The sequence below is a fragment of the Corvus hawaiiensis genome, chromosome 9 (assembly GCF_020740725.1).
Source record: "Corvus hawaiiensis isolate bCorHaw1 chromosome 9, bCorHaw1.pri.cur, whole genome shotgun sequence".
Lineage (NCBI taxonomy): Eukaryota > Metazoa > Chordata > Aves > Passeriformes > Corvidae > Corvus > Corvus hawaiiensis.
The window spans coordinates 26,922,752-26,944,043 of record NC_063221.1 but is presented as its reverse complement, the minus strand read 5'-3'; the positions used below and the strand labels follow the sequence as shown (position 1 = coordinate 26,944,043).

General features: G+C 36.7%; 1 protein-coding gene across 1 annotated transcript in view; it reads left to right on the top strand.

Annotated features, from left to right (window-relative positions):
- Positions 1–21,292, top strand: part of FAF1 (Fas associated factor 1) — a 151,209-nt gene that overhangs the window by 88,319 nt on the left and 41,598 nt on the right. Inside the window, exons 9-12 of the mRNA XM_048312320.1 lie at positions 12,287–12,382; positions 13,042–13,168; positions 14,039–14,102; positions 15,045–15,126. Coding sequence (XP_048168277.1) covers positions 12,287–12,382; positions 13,042–13,168; positions 14,039–14,102; positions 15,045–15,126 — 369 coding nt within the window. The remainder of the gene's footprint in view (positions 1–12,286; positions 12,383–13,041; positions 13,169–14,038; positions 14,103–15,044; positions 15,127–21,292) is intronic.

Below are 21,292 nucleotides of genomic sequence, written 5' to 3'. Positions count from 1 at the left end.
ATTGCATTGGTTTCTATCAGAATTCCACCCCATTTCAGTGTGACCTATTGTAATCAACCTTAGTTTTTTAGGAGAAGCTGGTAGCAGATTTTGAGGTTACTGTTAGCAATTAATTTGTTCAATAGTAAGTTCTTTTGTCACTGTAATTTTGAAGCATAAGGAACAGCAGCGTGCTATAGACATAATTATTTGTCATTTTTTACTGCTTTCTTCTTTTGCAAGAGATTGACAAATCTGCTTGATCTGTTGAGACGTTTTTAGCTGTTCTTGCTTTGAAACTCATAGACATGAAAGTTATTTTTATTAAAAATGCCATGTTCATGGAACTTGTTAAAGGGAGTAGAATTTAAAATTAGTAAACTGACTGATACTTTATATTTGCTGCTTCAACGTTGCTTCCTATTTCTGTCCTTATATTGACAGAACCTGCAAATCAAAGTGTGATAGAAATGACCATATGTATAGAGAAGTATCTCTAGGGTAGATCAGGGCAATCAAGATCTCTGGAGTACACCATGGGACAAGTCCTGGGCAAGTATATTGTATCTGCATCACCACTCTACCTCTCCATCTACGTGCACACAAGCTGCATTGGAGCTTTTTGTGTCCCAACAGAGGCAGCAGGAGGAACTACTCTTCTTCCCTGAGTTTATACCCAAGTAGTGGTAATCTTCACTGGGAAGGGTTTTTACACCTACTTTCTTTGAAGCACCTACCTATGGACAGTTGCTGGCCCTCACAACCCCTGGACATCACCAGTGACTGAAGTAGCCTCTTGTCTCCTGCATGTGTGTAGTTGTTTACCCTTGTCACTCCTCCTCTGCCCTTGATGCTCAGCTGGGCTTGTTTGCAAACCAATTATATGTTTTGTCATGTAGTGATAGCACCTTCTGTACATTAAACTGTATCCCAGATTTCATAGGAGAGTGCTTTTGCTGTTGGTTTTAGAAATCCACTCCTGAGATAACTCCTACTCAAGAAGCTGCTTTGAAAATATGCTGAAAAATTGCCTTTGCTGATCAATTACACCCAGCTGTGGTTTAACTTAAAAATGTATCTTGGTACAAAGATTGCATTCTCTGCACTTTTGGAACTCCATCTTGGAGACCCTTTCGCACCTTCATCAAGCAGTGGATTGTCACAGAAGCATCTCTGAATGATGATGTGTTTCATGGAGCAGCCCTGCAGCACATTTTTGCCAGAGCAGGCAGAGTTCCTCTTCAGGACTACTCACAAAGGGCACAGTTTGGCATGAGGCTGGAGGTGCTGAGATTCTTGGAATGTTCTGTGAAGAAACATAGATGCTTCAGATTGAGTTAACAGGAGTGGTCTTATTTAGGTGCTTTAACTCATTTTACAGAAACCAAAATACTCATTTCAGTGCCAAGTTTTTATAGAAGGACTACATTTGTTTCATGCCCTGCTGAGAGATGCTGGCAGGAGCTATTATCAAAGACTCCTTTTCCCCTTAGTCATTTAATAGTAGCAGCTTCTCTTTTATTCTGTGCTCTCTGAGAGCAGAATAGGAAGTGATAATCTTCTTGGAATACAGCAGACACCTGTTTGATAAGTGGTAATTGCATTATTCCTGGGATTATCACAGTGGTGCTTGTTTCTTTGTAATGAGGCTCCACTATTACAAGCAGAGCAGGACTTCACCAGAAGATACATATTCCAGGTAAGAGAAACAGAAGATAGGAAACAATAATCCTTTTTAGAAGCTCATTTTTAGAAGTCAGTAACACAGTGTTTTCAAGAGCTAACATTGCAAAAATCCAATTCCTCAGAAAATGATATCCATGAAGAAGAGGCAGCATAAAAATCCTATCAGTGTTTGAACCATTTGTTGGAAGCAGTTCTGCTAGCACAACTGCTTGAACTGTGCCAAGGAATTATATAGTGCTGGAAACATATCCAGGCACTTCTCTGTTTGCCATCCAAAGCGTTGTACAATGTTGTGAAGTAAATGGCATCCCACCATAGACCAGAAACGTGCCAAGTATTTGGCTGATACCCTTTGTGAATGCAAAGCAGTTCCTGAGGTGTATCTGTGAATATCTCTGGGCAATATGTGATGTGGATGAATTGTTGTTAATTTATACTGTTTATTATTTTACTTGTTTCTGAGCTTAAAACCCTGTTAATTGTTTTTGTGTCTCTTTTGAATAGCAAAAAAATAAGTGGTTTGAGATCAGACTTAGTAAAAACAATTATTATACTGTATTCTATGGCAGTTACATAGTTACTTAAAAAATACCAGAAATCTAACAGATACTGTGTTTCAACATAGAAGCTAGCAAATAAAACAGGATGATTTTGAAGAAAGGAAATACAGGAAGACAGGTTAACTCGGTTGAGTGTTTTTGCAGTTGTTATGAGTCTGAATCCATGTTAAGTGCTGTTTAATTTTTCATGTTAGAGTATCAAAAGTAAGAGTACACAGTACCACAAAACACTATAACCAGACTTCAGAGCTTGTGGTTGTCCACAAGATGGACGAGTGGACACTGGCCCTTTCCCGTGTTTTCAGGTGCTAGAGGGGTTCTTGTCCTTTTTTTTATTGGCCTTTTCTTTTCTTTACCTTGATCCTTATCTCATTTGGCAAAATAAAATGGATGAATGCTTTGTCTCCTGGTATTTGTTGGCACCAAAGACAGTCTCTCTTCAGCTTAGGAAAGGTTGGGAATCCCAGTTTTATCTATGAATAACACTGTTAGTTGTAATTTATCTTGTTTTAGTGAGAGAATTGGTTTTTTTAGTTCCAGAAACCTTCAGGAATGTACAGTGAGTTATGACCTGTTCCCAGGCATGTGTGTTTTATAGATCAGTTCACACAGGTGTACTTATTAATAAACTCACTGAACCAATTTACATGCATAAGTTTTAACTACTGAGTAATTAGTGAAAGCATTGCTGAGGAACTGGAAATTTGGGAAATGTGTCATTATTTGCATATCAGTATAAAGCAATTACTAAATTAAAGAGTGCACGTTGTGACAAACATGAAGCTCCTTTACTGTTGCTTTGTCAGTGCACATTAACATCAACTTGATGTGAAAGCCTGGCTTTCTCTGCATGAACTAAAAATCCTAAGGCAGAAGTACACAATGAATCACCCAGAGTTTGGAGGCTAGCATGCTGAATTGCCTTAGGGTTCAGACTGAGTAAAGAAAAAACTCATGTAAAAGACCATTGAGAAAACGTATCAGTGGAAATTAATTAACTCAAGATCCACAATTAGCCTCATGGTCTATACTTAACTGTGTTCCAGGTCTTTCAGCATTTATTTAATTCTGTTACCCTGTGTTTCAAATAGCTGCAAATGGCTTGGCAGATTTTTCATCCTTTTTAATATTTACAGTTTTTGTCTAAGAAGAAGAATGAGCTCTGTAAGTGATCATGGGTATTTATTTCAGTCTCTCAAGTATATCTCCTTTTTAGCAGAATCTGTTGCATGAGGAAATATTATTTTCTTTTTGTTTCCTTTAAATATATTTGTGGTTTGAAGCAACATTAAGTACTACAGTAGCTGTCTTTCTGCTTTAATTCCTAATTTGCCTAACTAGGCTCAATCAAATGAGAAATAATCAAAACCAGGGATAATTTTCATTCAGCCAGCAAACGAGAGGGGTAGATGCACAGTAACATGGCTGGTGATTAACAGGGGCTGTAGCAAAAATTGGCATGTGTGTTCAACCAGCACACCAGGGCTGGGTGTTCCCAGAGCAGCAGGCACCACTTTTTCTCAAGCTCATAAGGAACTCACAGTGTTTTGTGGAGCTGCCTTTAGAGTGGTTGTTGCTGCAACTCCGGCATCCCTCGCCTGGTGTCTGAAAGACATGAGTGGCCTCCTCGCTGTGCCATGGATCTCCTCCAGCCTCCCACACCATCCTCAGTATGATTCCAGAGCTTCTTCACCATACTTCTGCCTTCAGCACGTGTAAAGATCTGCCAGGACTGTGCCTTCACACTGCAGCAGAATAAGATATATACCTTTTATATGCAGCCTTTTTGAATTTCAGAGAATTAACACAGCCATTTTTTAATCCTAATCTAAAGAATTCATCAAATTTTAAAACATGAGTAATAGTTCAGACACCTTTTTTTTTTCCCTGCAGTTCAGAAGGAAGCTTTTGGCTTCTGTGTTTTAACTCTATAGCATTCCTTTGTGATTTTAAGCTTCATTGTAGTTCAGAGATCTACCATGGGAACATGACTGAAATCCCTGGAATGAATTTCCTACAACCTGTGTTGACAGGTTTAAAGTACGTACTCTGACACTGTTCTTGTGGCTGGATTAGAAACTTTTTTTCAAGTTAAACCTGCGATAAGTAATTGTCACAGCGCACTGGCACAATGCTAATTTGAAGTGACGTGTCCAAACTGGCCTCAGTAACATGAAGAACCCTAACAGGTGTGAGGGGTGGATCTTCCCATGGGCCCTGGTGAACTTCTAACAGGAGAAAAATAGTAGAAAAAGTGAAATGAACCTTGAATAAAGCTGTCAGCAGTAATTATCTCAACACCACTTTGTGAGGAGTTAAAATAAGCATTACTGATTTATAACCTGAACACACTCCATGCTAGAGATTTTTTTTTCATCCAGTTAATGTTTAAAATGAAATGTTGAATACCTGTCAAGACTTTTTTCTCTTTATGGAGATGCATAATGAAAATGAAGTTATTTTTCAGAGGAAGCTAATTTCAAGGGCTGTCAAATTTTTTTAACTCTTCTGTTAATTTTCGTATTTGTGCAATAGTTTAATAAAACAAACAAACCTCAAGCATACTTGACTGTTTTTCCCAGCTAATGCTATTTGATGTCAAAAGACAAAGTGGTTAATGTGGAATTACATCCACTTTTTATTGTTGTTCAAGGAGGGATAAGGGCTTACATGGCAGTAGATGAGCTTTGGATGTTTGATTTCTTTTTTTTTAATATTATGTACTGAACTTGGATAACAATGTCTAGTTGAGCAGTACAGACTGAAGAGAGCCCTTTAGTTCTGGGTAGTAAATCTTTCTGAGTCACTTAACTGCACAGTACAAAAATGCCCTTGTTTCAGTTAACTAAAATAATGTATTTAATAGATTTGTTTTTTGAATTGCAATGTACCTTCATTTTACAGTGGAATACTCTCTCTTTGTTGGTGTGATAACGCTTGTTTTATGTATACAAAGTATTTCAGTATGGATAGAAGTAATTTTACAGTCTTGTTACTACTGGAAGAATACTTACTAACTTTTGAGAAAGAGCAAGCCAAAGGATAAACATTAATTCACAGAAAATCTTTAATCTCTTGAAGCTTTAAGCATTAGTTCTAAACATGAGCATGCAGGAATTCTTAAATCATGTATCACTTTGACTTTGTGAGATTATACACTGAAAGGAAGATAGTTATTTACTGAATAATTATACAGTGACAAGTGATTGGTTTGGCATGTGTTGATCACCTGTTTGTTCCCAAGGAATTCAGTAAGGGTTTGTCTGAGCACAACAAGCTGCCCACGCGCTGTTAATAATGATTGGTTAAACACCAGGAACTGCAGCCATGGCAAGAAGAAGCTCGTGTGAAAGCTCTCTCATGTCATAGTGTCATTTTTCTTGAAATGATGAGGCTTTTAATATCCTCAGAAATAGCATGAGTTGCCTGGGAGTCCACCACCTCCTTATTGCATGGATTGGTTTCTCTGCTTAGATCTCCAGCCAGGAAAGAATGTGGAGCCATCTGACAATGTCTGGAGAACTGTAGAAGATTGCCAGAGATCCCATTCTCTTATTTCCCTTGCTTCAATATTCATATGCAAGGACTATGCTGAATGCACTTAGAAACCACAATTTTATTCAACTGTTTGTTCAATGAAAAACTTCCCAGTCTTATATTTCAAGTGTCAAAACAAAACTTCACTCACTTGCTCTACCTCTCCCTCCTTCCCTGTATACTTGGATTTTTCCTATATACCACATTAATTGCTGTATCCTGTCCACCACACAAATAGTCCTTGCTTTTCCTTGCTTCTTCAATCCTGAAAATGATAGGTTGCAAAAGGACCATGGAAATATGAGTGAGCCTCAGTTGTGGAGCAGCCTGACCAATCTTCAAGCAGCAAGAAGAATGACTCATTTTCTAGGTGTTCCAGCTAGATTGGTTTATAATTTGTTTTGTCTTAATACCTTACCTACTGTTGGTGCACTTGGGCTATGAAAGCTTTTGATCCCTAAAATACCTTGTATCTAAATGCAGCTAGTAGTACCATGCACATAGAAATTATGATAGAAAAATTAGGGCAGATATGTTCCTTCTCAGAGTTTTTGTTTCTTCTCAAACTTCACATAGTTGTGTTCAAAATGCAACTTCTTTTTTCCTGTATCTTCAAGAAAATCCATCCATCCATCCATCCATCCATCTGATAAATTGTCATTTATCATACTCAGGGAATTAGCTTATGCTATAATAAAAGGTCACATAACGGAATACTAAATATAATATGAAATTTGAAATGCTTGATAATGCTCCTTGCTCACGCCTCTATCCTTACCCCTTCTCTTATCTGATGAGGGGAGAAAAACATCATGGTAATTACTCCAGCGAGAAAAAGGATCAAATTATATGGGAGTGAAATTTTCACAGAGGAGACACCTGCCAGTCATTGAGTATTTTGCTATGGGCACCTCTCTTAGGTTATTTTGAATAATTGACTGTTGTGAAATGTACTTGGTCATGTTTGTTTCTTTATTCTTAAGCCATGTATCAGTGAGTAAACCACTAAATGGAGAAGGTAAGCAGCTCACATTTTGTGCACAGCTGTCACATGGAGTATTTGAACCAGGATTAGATTTCAGTCTGTAGGTAACACTGCATTCGTTTCTGATTAAGAATGTTTTGTGTGATGTATGTGTTACAAACCCCCATGTGTGTACTGCAGCCTGCTAAGCAACCTCTAGTAAGAGCCCCTTTTATGGGAGATTTATGGAGGGAGTCAAGTATCGGAAAACATGCTTTTTATTTTGTACACCAGGATCTTGTTTGCTTACTTTATCTCTGAGTATTAAAAGCAGAAAATGGATTTTTTTTGTTTACCTCAGGAGAAAATCATGCTGTAAGAGTTCTCCTATTTAGTTTCCTGTTGAAGCAGATTGTATGCAGCCAAACATGATTCTGTATTAGAAGTGCATCTACTTGAATAATTTGACTGATTCATAACAGTGAAGTTATACAGAAATTACATTTCTTTTTATGATCTTTTTACTTTATATTAAAAATCCAGATGGTTTGTCCACTGCAAGGTTTTGGTTTTGGTCAGATCATTCCTGTTGCTTCACTTGCTGTGTGTGAAGAAGTGAAATCTGGCATCATTGATAGATTCTTCTCCTTTGCATATGGATCAAGTGTTCTCTGAATTTCTGTCTGTTGCTTTGTAAAATTTACAGTTTGACCTTTGAATTTCTGAGAACAAATGATCAAGAATCTCTATGTCCAAAAAAATTGTATTAGAGAATATTTTGTCATGGAAAAATACCTCTCCAGTGAGTTGGAAAGAATTTGTCATTTGAGTATCTCAAACAGTAAAATCACCTTGTTACAGAGACACAAAGAGTTTCTCCTTTTCAATGGTCTTTTAAACAGGCAAAAGCTGTTGTTTTTTTTTAATTGACAAGTACTAGGTAATACAGCTGAAGGGCTCCATTTAATAACTTGCCCTGATTAACAGGTGTCTGTCTGTATGTTCAGATAGATGCATTAATGTACATTAAAAGAAATCAGAGTGCCGACATACTCAAAAACCTGAAAACTCTCATTGCTCTTGTAGCAATCAAAAGGTTAACAAAGAGCACAAAATAAACTAATATTCATACCTTCTGTAAATATTATAACTTATACTTGCTTGTTCTGAATAGTTCTTGTTTACAAAAAGCTTTATCTCTTTACAGAGAAGGGATTCCTTAATGGCAAGTATCCTGTGAACAGCACAAGCTTTCAGTAATTGAGGATGAGGAAGAATGTCCAGTTCTTTACAGATTATTGCCTTAAGCTGGACACTTTGGGTGTTCCAGCTGTATTCTGTAAGCCATTAGAAAGCTCTTACAGCTTCCTTCACTTTCCTCATTAGGTATGGTTGCCATTCAAATCTCTTTTGAGATGCTGTTTTCCTCCATCAGTGTGTGGCTGAACATGAGGAAAGCCAATTTGTCATATCCAATTACTCCTTACCTGATGCAGTCCACCGAGCTTACAATTTTTGTATCAGCATTTCTCAGTGGAGTGAGTTCTGCAGCTGGAGTTCTCTGCTGGTATCATTCCTTCATGTTCCTTCTACTGTTTATCTTTCTCACATCTTCAGTAACTTGATTAAAGATCTCTGGGCTGGTACAAGAGACTGAGTTTGTTCCTTCATTTGTAATTTCAGAAGTCTGCAAGAGTGGGAGTTAAGTTGTGCCAACAAACTCTTTCTAGAAGATACAAACTTTTGAGATTATGGGCTTGTAGGTTTTTGTATTATTCTGAGCATGAGATGGCAGCACTCTGGAATTACATGCTCTCAATGATTTCTTTCTCTTCTGCAGACATATTTATATAATGAAATATTTGGAAAAATAGTGGGTTTAGATTGTTCTGAATGATATTTCTAGAAGCTTCTACATAAAAATAATACTTTCTAACATGAAGAATAATTTATTGTTTAAAGCATCTGGTCTCACTCCAGATTTGGCATATATTTCTGGATTAATCTGGAAGGTTGACAAAGAATCCTGCATGTTTAGATCAGAAAAGATGTTGCTTAACTTTTTCCCTCGGTTGCTAATGTTGGCAATTTAAAAATGAATCATCTCAGACTGAGCATTTACAAATAGTATGTGTCTTAGAATTGGAAAGCACAAGTGAGCACCAGACTATTTCTTTCCTCTCTAAATTTTTAGATTTTGTATTGATCTTCCTCTTAATAGTTAAAATCTATTTCAAGTAACCTTTGTGTGCTTTTAGTCCAGGTTGTACCATTAACTTTTTGAATACCAGGGATATTGAATCCTTTCAGTATCTCTGCTGTTTCCTAAAAGGAGACTCTCCTGCTGCCACTCTCCCTGAAATGTTTGAAATCTTGAATTTTATTGTCCTTCTCCTTAAAAGTTACAGGAAGCCAAATAGGAGACTACTTAAATTTTTCAACTAGCACAAGCAGTGTCTACACAGTGTTGGACCTATTGGATCAGGCTCTGGAGTTACTTTTTGCAAGTAATTTTCCTTATTTCTGATTCTGTTTCACTTTCTACCTCATGTACCTTTCAGTTCTGAGACAGTTTGATTTGCACATGTGTATGTTTCCTGCCTAGAAAAACAGAGGAACCTTATTTATTTTTGCTTTAGTGTATTATTTCTTTCATAACATGTATCTAGCTTGTCATTCATGCATGAGTCTCACATATGCATCTTCCAGTGTCTTTTCTTGTGCATGTGGAAGCCATCCCATTCAAGCTCTTGTACCCACATAGTGGTGATTTTCATGCAAAAAAAGAGAAATCCTGACTGACTTTGGAGTTTTTGCACTGCCAGATGGGCTCACAAAATAGAGAATATGGGTAATCAGGTACTCAGGCTGCAAACCAGCTTTTTCAGTTATGGTGTTGGTATAAAGATTTTGTCCATTTGCATGGGAAGGTGGCTGAAACACAATGATAATTTACTGCAATAATAATGTACTGCTTCTCTGTATAGGAGGTGGCAGGGCAGTATTCAGAAAGAAAAAACTCTCCAAGAGCAGTGTGAGATCTACAGTTCTTTCCACTGAGATGCTTCAGTGGGTGCTCCCATCAGTACCTTGGCCTGCATTCCCAGTACTAGGAAAAGGTTTGCTGAGCTGCCTGGAAAACAGTCTTTACTTAGTCTTGGTGTTCTTATGATTTCCAAAATAAAGCTTAAGCTTTTGTGGTGCAAGAGTCTTTCTTTGCAAGAGGACTCTCTATCTTTGAATGAAGATAACTTTATTCTAGAAGAATGTCGATGCTGCTAGTTTATTTTGGAACGCAGGCAGAGCTGCTAATTCTTTTGCAAAAAAAACTTCTCAGAAAGGAAAACAAAAAAGAAAGAAAGAAAAAGCAAAGGGAAGGGTGATTTCTCACACCAGTGTGCACAAACCCCCAACATTCCAGCAACTGTCTGGAGAGTAGGATGAAACAGGCTCTGGTGTGGAACCCCTTCTGCTGTTAGCTCGTGTTTGAGAGACGCTTTGACACTATAATATAAGGTTGCAAATTGGAATTGCAACACCCTGCAATTGGGCCAAGTGATGAAGCAGCACAATAACTGCCTGCTTGATCTTACCACTTTCTCTTTAATGTGCACGTAAAAGATACCGGGAGCCTTTCCAGGCATCTGTCAGGGTATTTGATGCTGCGAGAGAGGGAACTGTAGTCTGTGTGTGGTTAATGTGTGTGTGTGTGTGTGTGTGTGTGTGTGTGTGTGTGTGTGTGTGTGTGTGTGTGTTCACCAGCATTTTATATAGTGTGCTAACTACAGGGCAAAGTTTCAGGTTTTATAACAGTTGAGTTTTGTTTATTATTGAAAGCTTATAAAAATAATAATTGAAGTGGTGGATTTTTACAGAGAATGCAGTTCTTAGGCTCTTGTCACAGGAGTTTCATACGTAATTGGTCTTGACCTGTATGTCGTCTTTAATATTTCATTTGCTCCAGAGTATTATAACTCACTTCCTTTAAGACGATTGCTGGGCTTTTTACACAGCTAAACTTCTGTTTAACCTTGCTGTGAGAATGTGACAGTAGGCTAGTTCAGACAGGTTAACATTCATTTGGTAACCAGCCTGCTTAATCAGCCTGCTTCAACCTGCAGCAAATTAAATCTTTGCGAGTTCTAGCAGACAAGTGATAAAGTCGCTCTGAATTATGTATAAAAAATAAATGGGGTATTTTCAGTGCTCATGGCAGTAAATGAAATTTAAGGCTTATGATTTATTCTTGGATTTTTGTTGAGAATGATTGAAATGTATTTTACCTTAATGTTTTTACAGTCCAATTAGGAGTGCACTATATTTCTGAAATGTATAATGTAAATCTTTCATTCTGTGCCCTGCAAAAATACTAATAAGTTTTACAGGATCTAGGTGTTTTTGTGCCCTCTCTGTGTTTCATCTGAAGGGACCACTAGAAACAATATTTTAAACATGCAGCCAGGACTATCCTTCTCCACATCACAGAAGATTGCATAGCCTTAAATACTTTGTCAGTGCCAAAAATAATCAACTATCTTTATTTAAGAGCTACTCACATTGTAAAATCAGTCCAGATAGGTCTTAGGTGCTTCTGAAAGTCCTGTTTGTGGTCATCAACCTCACTTCTCCTGGACTGATGTGCTCTTCAGAAGAGGCAGGAGGCTGGGCAGAAGCTTTAAATGCAGGGATGGCACCAGTGGTTCTGGTCTCAGAGTGGACAGTTCTCATTTTTAGGCATTATAATTGGTGCATTTTTAGATGCAGTAGGATCAGATTTTCAAATACTATTGCTGTGTATTTGCAGGCATCATCGTAATTTTGTCTTTCAAATGACACCAAAATTTTTCCATTTCCTGCCTTCATAGTTCTTAAAAATTGAGACTTAGGCTTACAGCAATGGGCAACAGTTTCTGTTGCTGCTGGTTGCTGAACATTCATCCTGTGGACTGTGCTGACTGCAGTGTCACCAGCACTGTTTGGTTTGTGTGTCTTTGTTCATATGAGGCACATGACATGCGCCCTTAACAGTTAAAATGACCAAAAAGGAGATGAAATGTATTTTTTAAGTTGCCAATGTGATTGTGTCTATTGCAATGTCTGCTGGTAAACTGTTCTTTCAAAATAGTATTTTTTTCAAGATGACTTAGCTGTTTTTAATTAGTTTTATCAGCACTTACCATCTTCACTTGAACATTTGCTTCTTGATTAGCAATAAAAAATTTACATTTGCATCATCAAAGCATAGCACTGTAAAAGTTGCCATGTATAATAACATTTCAAACTGCAGTACTGATTGAGGAGAAAATAACAATTCAAGGCACTTCTGAGTTTGCAGTTCCATGGAGTTTGTTTTGATACTCTGCATACACCTCGGTAAAACTCAGTTGATGTTTCCTTGAATATTTTAATATCAGGAATCATTTTAGTTTTTCAGGCTTCTTAATGAGTGTTTAAATAATGCAGTCTTTAGTTTGAATCACTAAATGACTTTAAAACCCCCTCACCCCCAAACTTTATTTGAGACTGTGACTTTAATGAAGGACCACTGCTTGCTTTGCAGATGACTCTAGCTGTGTCGGGACTGACTTTTCCTTGCCATCGACTTACAGTTGGAAGAAGATCTTCACCTGTACAAACAAGGGAACAGTCAGAGGAGGTAAGGACATCATCTTTATTTTACCAGGCTACTCTAGGAAGAAGCAGAGACACCTTCTTATGCAGTGGGCACCATCCCTTCTGTTGTCAAGTGTGTCAATGGAATTGCATCTTAAAATGATCAATTTACAGTTCCTGCAACACAAAATTGTGACAAAGTAAGAAACGGGACAAATGAGTCATTGAAGAAAAAGAGGAAAAACAAAGCAAGCAAATCACAGCAAAGGATCTGATGGTGGGAGATGAGACCTTAGCTCCTTGCACAAAAATGTTGATTTTTCTCCTTTATATTGGTATGCCAAATACCAATATAAAAGCCACAATTGTATGGCTTTTCTCACTCTTTCTTGTGCAGGTAGACCAGCTCTGGTACCATTAGATGGAAAACAGCATTAACTTTGGATAAAATTTGCTCAACTATGTGTATGCAGAGAAAGTTCATTCTTTAATCATGCATTTTGTCACATAATATTGCTGCCAACTGGACTTCTGTTAAAAATCACCTCTGATAATGCTGTATAAAATAGTAAAATAAAATGCAGTATATTGTGGTTTTATAGAAATACGTAAGTATTTGTCACTGTGTATGTATTTTGTATTTCACTGCAGGTGTCTGTAATAAGAAGCTTACGGTAGATTTTGGTTTTTATTTTTATACAGCAATGCACTGATGTTCATATGGTTAGTGATAGTGATGGAGATGACTTTGAAGATGCTACTGAGTTCGGAGTTGATGATGGAGAAATGTTTGGAGTAGCATCATCTGCCTTGAGGAAATCGCCAATGAGTAAGAGTTGAGAGCTGATTTATGATTAACTGGAGGTTGTACAGCAGAGGTGAAGGCAGAGAGGTGTCTGCAGAATTAGAAACTGGAAAGTATCTTTTGGTAGGGATGGTAGAATTGTTTGAATGTCATGTCTGATGGATGCATCAAATGAAAATACTGCAGACATAACTGGCAACTATGAAAGCATCTTCCCGTGGAGGGAAATTTTTAACCTTGCAACTGAGGAATAATAATGTAACTTAAAATTGAAGAGTAAAAATTAAATTCAGAGAAATTGTGATCTCTATGCAAATGCACCTGTAGACAACTGGATCTCCACTTCCCTGTTTTGAAAATTCTACAGATTCTATTTTTGATTGAAGTTTTAGTCATTATGCTAATCAAATTTCTCAGTGATTATTTCCCCTTTTATTATGAAAAGGATTGAGCAGGAGCAGCAGTCAGTTACCTCCTACGTGCAGTTCTTGCATACTCTTTATTTACTTCAGGCTTGCATTAGTGTTACTACCTTAGAAGTTTTTTGGCAGCAAATACATGTAATAATATGGAAAACTTTCTAACATTGTGTATAGGAAGGGTTGAGCCTTTCAAGCCTTAGAGTAAGTCCAGAGTGCTAACTCTGAACAAGTGATATATCACGTTACACTGTGGATTTTACTGTTTGGAAAACCTGACTATATTCATGAGACTCTCTGGAAATTTCTTGTCTTTCCAAAGGTTTGTAGTTGATAGTCTTTCATGAAATCTGTATGGTCTCTTGGTAACACTTCAGTAAGCTGGGAACATGAAATACCTGTGGAGCAAATGTGTTTGCATATTACAACCTGTTTCCATAAGGTTGCATTTTTCTTTTTTTTTCATTTTTTTAAGTGCCAGAAAATGCTGAAAATGAAGGAGATGCCTTATTACAATTTACAGCAGAGTTTTCTTCAAGGTAAGCGTAGCCTGTTCACTGTGCAGTTCTTATTACAAACTAAGTTGAAGTTAGTAAATAATGATAATATAAATAAACCAAGTGTACATGTTTTCTTGTGGGATTATAGCATATTTAGACATCCTAATCTAATTTATTTTAATTCTAACTTTGCTACTAGAACTGCTTCTGAAATAAAATGATTTCTCAGTCTAAGCTGCAGTGGCTGATTCTTGTCTTAATTATTTTGCTGCTATTTAGTATCATTACTTAATTATGTAAAGGTCCTGAAGGATGAGAAAGACTGGTTGTATTTGATAAGTTTATTATGATATACAGGAACAGAAAAGCTGAAACTGATCAGTATTGAAAAATATATACAGAGTTGCTGTAAGAATTTTCACAATAACAAAGTGGCTGGGTAAATACTGACTTTTAAAAAACATAGAAATTCTCGATTTTTAAAAAACTTTATGCTATCAAATCATGCACTGTTAAGCAGTTGCCTGTATCATTGAATAGGTAGAAGCTACTAAGTAATGCAAAGTTTATGTGCCTTCTGTTTTCACTCCTGTGATGAAATGTTCCTTTCTGTGTATGAGATGCATTAATGTGTAATTCAAGAATAGCCTTCAATTAACATTTAAGAATATAATAAAGAGAGGAAATAAGTTGTGACTGAAAAGTTTTATAGAAAATTGTGTAGAACTTAAGGTGTCTACATGTGGAAACAGAATGTTTTTATGATAAAGTTTGTAAGGTAGTAGTTCATTACTTCGAGTTTTTCAATGTCAGAAAACAAATAGATCCTAAATATTTCCCTTCTGTCCTTCAGAAGTGTAATACTTCATCCTTCTAAAGGTTTAGCTGATGCATTCCATTTACAGAATGTATGAAAAGGTACAATATTGAAATGACTTAATTTTGAACTTTTTTATTAATTGGAAATTTTATCTCAAATAGATATGGTGACTGCCATCCTGTTTATTTTATTGGATCATTAGAGGCTGCTTTTCAAGAAGCCTTCTATGGGAAAGCTAGAGATGTAAGTGTGTATTAGAACTACTTTATTTAATATAGTGGGGGAATGGAAATCATCTTAAGCCTTCCATCTTTATTTTAAAAAAGCTGAGCTACATTTTGGGGTTATCTTGGTTTTATTGTTTGGGAAGAGATGCACTTACTCAGTTGACAGAAACACCTTGGTGGTTGCTGAAATTGCAGTGAATAACTGATGCTTTCTAATAATTCAGGCTGTATTTTTACTGGAGTTCTTTAGTTGTCAAAGCTACTCTTTTTCTTTTCCCCTCCTCCCTTTTCTTCCTGAAGTAATGGTGTCCTAGCACCAGATAACACTGCCTGCAAGTCTTGTGGTTGACAAGTTCACTGTTGCATGTTGGTAACTCCTTTGAAGAATGGCTAATGAAATTGTAAATTTAAATTGAAAGGTCTCTGAAATACAGTGTGGGGTTTTTTTCCCCTTTGTACAGCCTTTATCTGCCAAGTAAGTTCCAATACTAAGGTTTGGTTGTTTAGTTTTTCTGTACATCCAACCAGGCATCTCAAATTTCTGTTATTCCATGCACAGTTTTAAAATCAGTATTTTAATAAAATTAGAATGGGGACAGTTTATTTAAGTTTTGGTGACTTGATTCACTAAGGAGAAACCCAAAACCCTGCATAATTAAGCACAGATAAAGCTGAAACACAAACAAGAAAATCATGCTGTTTAAATTTACTTTTTGTTTTCTTGATATATGTTTAATTTTAAAATGAAGAACATAGTTATTCATATTGGAAGGAGCATCTGTGTTATGTTAGGGGCTGTTCTAATAAGTGTGAGAGTTATAAATCCACACTGTATAGCTGAAGTTAACACGTACTTAACACTCCTCAGTTTAGTGAATATTTTCATGTCTTTGCACGGGGAAAAAATTCCTATGAATTGAACAAGGAAGGGGTGTGAGTTGGGAAGTTCATTTTGTGTCATTTCATCAGAAATGGTTGACAGTGTGTCAGTGTAATAGTGGACAAAAGCCCATTAAGAACTTTCATGAATAGTTTTGTACCTGTAAATATGATATTAATGCAGTGCAGTTATTTAGGTTTTTTGTTACTCAAAGTACTTTTTGTACTACTTACATAGCACTTCTGAAATTCATGTCACCTTATATTTTTAATATTTTGTGATGTATTCAGACCAGAACCTCATAATAAAGTTGTTGTGTGTGTGTATGTATGTGTGTGTGTGTATTTAGGAAAGTATTATTTTTTGTTTGTGTTGTTTGGATTGTTGGGGTTTTTTTCTGAATATTGCCTTATTTTTAAAGCTCTCCCTCCCACCTACCCTGTGGAAAGGCATTGTTTTTATTGTGACATTCTGATTTTAAGCAAAGATATGAGAATGTGGAAATACCACGTATTCTCACTGCTTTTTTAATTACAAAGTAATTTTTTCAGTACTGGCTCCTGGAATTCAGAATTGAGGAAAGGGACACAGTATTTCGTATTTTTATAATTGCATTTCATGAAATAATTAAATATATATAGAAGTATAAAAAAAAAGCTTAGGAGAAATTGCAGCCTGTATGTCTCGTCTTCTAATTTATACTATGGAGGGCACTTAATTTTACCAGGGCAACAGATGAGCTTCAGGCACCAGCATTCTTCACTTGAAGTGAGAAATTGAGTTCCAAGAGTAAATAAAAACAAGATTGAAGGTTTAAATCCTCTACTAGGCTTTTTGAACTTATATACTCATTAAATGTTTATTGGAGTGGTGGGATTACGAAGGATTTGGGCAGCTTCATCAACTGGTATATACTTAATCACTAAGTAAAACACTACATTTGATAGAGTGTTTCTCACGATGCCACACTCAATCCATCTTAATGAAAACCGCTTCAAACTGATTTAATTTGAGAGCACTTGGCAGCTCGAGTGCTCAGAGATCTTGGCCTTTTCTTGACAAATTCTCAACGCTGTCCAGAGCAGAAGGTGCACTCTACAGTTCATGTCTAGTGAGACAGCCATCAGCTGTGTTTTAAATCTGTACTGTGGATACTTTTTACCTAAAAAAAAAAATTTAAAAAATCTCAATATATATATATATATATAAACAGGAGGCTTTTTTCCAGAAATATTTTAATTTGCATTATTTTAAGAAAACTAACTTATGTCAGAACATGTGTTTGGAATGCAGAATATGAGTTCAAAATCTTTGTAAGAAAATACAAGTTTCCTGTTAAAGCTCATTGTCTTCTCATGTGTTGGAAAGGCTGGTGATTCATAGTTCTTTAACAAAATATTGCTTGAAAAAGAAATACCTTGTAAATAAAGTCGAGGTGTTTGTCTGCTACCTGTGTTGGAGTTGTTAGACAGTGAAGATTAATGTACGTGATGGTATCCTTTAACCTTTCAAGCAACTGCTGCCACAACAATGCCAGTTTTTGGTAAGAGAGGTGGAATGAGGTCAAATGTAGCTCTGCTTTAAAACCTGTATAAGTCTTTAGCACAAAAATACAATACCCAAGATAGAGAGCCTTGCTTTTAACAACCATGAAATTCCCAGCTGCCTCCAGCAGCCCTATAGTTAAGGGTGTTGTGTATTCACTTCCAAGGCTTACTGTATATAAGACAAGAAAATATTTTCAGTATTTCTTTTAATGGGGTCAGGAAGAGAAAGAGAGACAGAGATATATTAAATTAACAATTAAACTGTTTTTTGTGAAAATCTTCCTCTGTCTATTGGAAAGAAGAGTTTCTCTGTTACATTAGTTTCTGAAGAATGAGCTTACTCTTGCCCAAGTAGCTACATTGCCATAGGAATTGCTACACCTTATGCCATGGAAAAAAATCCTACAATAGACATTTTTTAACAAGGAACATTTTTTTGGGGGACGGTTTCTTTGTGTCTGGAAGCACTTCGTGGGTGTCTTGTGTTCCGATACATCAGAGGGTTTATCCTAACTTAGGGTGGTATTGTTATTAATAGTGGATTTTAATTGCTGTGTTGAAGCTTACTGAGTTATACATGTGAATAATACTGAAGTATTTTCTTTTATTGGAGCTTGTTTGTCTTGTCATTTTTACAGGTGTTTGCTACTCTTTTATTATGACAAAGAATAAAGACATTGGCTTTGCCTTTCCAGGAGCTTTATCTTTATATACCTCTGCCAGCTCACCTCCTGCTCCTCTCTCAACCTTTCTGTCCACTGACTTTTAATAAATATGTGAAACATCTCTCTTAGCACAGATTGGTATTGTCACCTCAATATATATTCCTGCAGTGTGAAAATGAACCGTGTTTTTCTTCTCCTTGAATTCTGTCTTTTAGGTTCAATTTAGAGGCAGCACCATCTCTCTCACGTATGGGTTCTTTATTTCCTGAATACCTAGAGCAAAGTATGCTCCTTCCATGATTTGGTGTGTTCAAATAAAAGGGGTTTTTTTACCTTTTCATTTCCTTGGTGGTAGCAGAATATTCCTTCATACGGGGCTTTCTGTAGCATCATTTTTATCTGTGTAACTCAGAAAAATGTCCCTTATTATTTCAGCTATTATTATTAGGTTTATACTGAACTTATTACAGATTAGAGGTGGATGAATTACCACTTTACAGATTCTGATTAAACGTAAATAACCTGACCACTAATCTACATGGTCTGGTTGAAACTGGAGGACAGGTATAGAAGTATAATTCTAGGTTCTCAGGAAGAGTGAAGCAGCTGCACTATGGTAAATGTCAGTACATAAGCTCCAGTTAAGTCCCATGTCAGTCACCATTTTCTTTCCAGTCTTGCCTGATGTGTGTTAGCAGTTCTGTCCTTTAATTTGTAAATTATTTCTGAATTTGTGGATAACTATTGTTTAGAAATTTCTGCTACAACATACCAGCTTAGTAGCTTCACTGTTTGCCTACACACCCTTCATTTTTCATATCTGAACAACAGCTTCATCTTTCTTATCTGGAGGGTTGCTGCTGGGTATGGGTCTCTCCTCAGCATCCTCTGTATTTGATACTAAGTAATGGATGTTTTTTGACATTGTCTGCCACACTCCACATTTTCTCCTCTTTCAAAGCTTGTGATTATAGATCTTAGCCAAGTTTGGTGTTAATTACTGGATACTATTTGCATTATGTACGATAGCACTACAAGTGCAATTGATTGAAATGGAGATACAACAGTATAATAGGATCAAATAGCTGGAAGATGAAAGTAGACTAAATCAGGCTTTAACACACCTTTACCTGGGAGAGTGGGTAGCTGTTTGAACACCTTACCATGGTTCATATGGATTCTTCATCACTGATGGATTTTTGAGGCTAGATGTTTTACTGAAAGGTAAAATTACAGGAAGATTAAATTAGGAACTAGTTTGGGGATGTCTTATGCCATGTATAATACAAGATATGGGATCAGAAGGTCACAGGGATCACCTCACTCCTACTTTAGGAACCTGTGGGGTACAGTTGTATTTCACATCTCTTCTAAAAGGCTATAAGGTAGCTGTGTCCAAGGCTGATCCCGTGATCTCCAAGATCACCTTGGACAGGTGGATCACCTTGTGCACTTCAAAGATTTAAAGTGCAAATGTGTCCCTTTGTTTATTTGAATTAGCTCTCATTGCATAAAACCTGGAGGAAAAAATTAAGATTTTGATTTGTTGGCCTACCAGCTTGACAGAACATTCATGCCTCTAGCAGCTGTTACATCATGAACTTTTCTGTCTCGGTCATTACTTGAACTTGTAAGCCTGAGATTCAAAAGTAGCCATTCAGGTCTGTGGTTTTGCTGACCCATATGATGACTGCATTGCTATTCCCATTCAAGTTCATATTCTTTTGAGTTACCTGAGTTATTCACAGTATTAGGAACTGGCTGAGAAGCTTGGAAATCCCATTACCCAGTGATGCCAATTTAGTCACCTCAAGATCTATGTTTTTTTTGCCTCAGTGACAACTTTTCTTCTAATTCCGTACAAAGGGTATTAACTTCTCTGAAGCTCAGAAATGGTCTTCAGCATGCACATATTCTGAAAATATATCCCTTGTTGGCTTAAGTTCCTCAACTCCTAAGGCCTTTGGAAGTCCATCAGGTATTCAGTGCTTAAAACCTTTTTGGTATCCCTTACCACTGCAGGAACTAGTAAAAGTTTTTCCCTGTTGTATTTTTTTTCTTGGTTAGAATTTCATGCCAAGTATATAACCTCTGAGTCATATTTTTGAGAAATCCAACACAGAACAGTCTAGTGCTCCATTAGTAGGCTTCTTTGTGGAATTCGAGACTGTTCAACAGTTTTGTAAGGCTATTTTAATAGTATTGACTGAAAAATACCCAGTATTAGTCATAAGAGAATCCTAGAATTTACTGACTTTTCAAAGGCTTGAAATAAACACAACCAAAACTTGCTTATAAATATGTACTACCATGGGTTAGTAAAAGAAATAAACATGAAAACAAACCCACACAACAACAGCAACAACAAAAATCTTCAAGCTGTGAGCCTTCTGCAATCACGCATTTTTCCAAGGAAAATATACCCCTGGCTTTCAGGAATATTTTCCAAATCATGTTTTATCACTTCAGTTCCTCCTGCCACCTCTTTGCATTTATCACAGCAGTATGCCTGTGCCCACCCTTAACATTTTGGATGAAGTATCAGAAACAAGTACAGTCTTTTATACGTGACGGAGTTTAGTCTTTGTATGGTGAGATTTGTTGATGCAACAAAAATTACATTCCCTTGGGAAGTAACTCAGTGTAAACCTCCATTGTGTCTGTGCCTGTTCTGTTTACTAAAATTTGTCCCTAAATCTTTAAGCCTAAAACTGTACATATTTTGAAACATTCTGTTGTACGGAATCTCACATTTAACAGTTTCATGGGGTTGTTTCTTTGGAAGTAAAAGTGTTTCTCAAGAGCCTTTTTTTCTGTCCACTCCCAGTGAAAAGAGGAGAGCAAAGCCATCCGCTTACCACAAAGCAGTGCCACCACAAAGGAAAGATTAAGGGTTTAGAGAGAGGTCAATGTGGGTTTTTCTCTAACTAAACACTTTCCTAAAGTTTCCTTGTGGAAAAAATAATGAAGTCATCTCAGAGTTTTTAAAGAATTTTTATTTCTTTTTCACCGTCTGCATTCGCTTGTCTTCTCAGCATGGATGTTTAATCTTTCTAGGCTTTGTGAATTGGTCCAAATGAATAAGTGGTG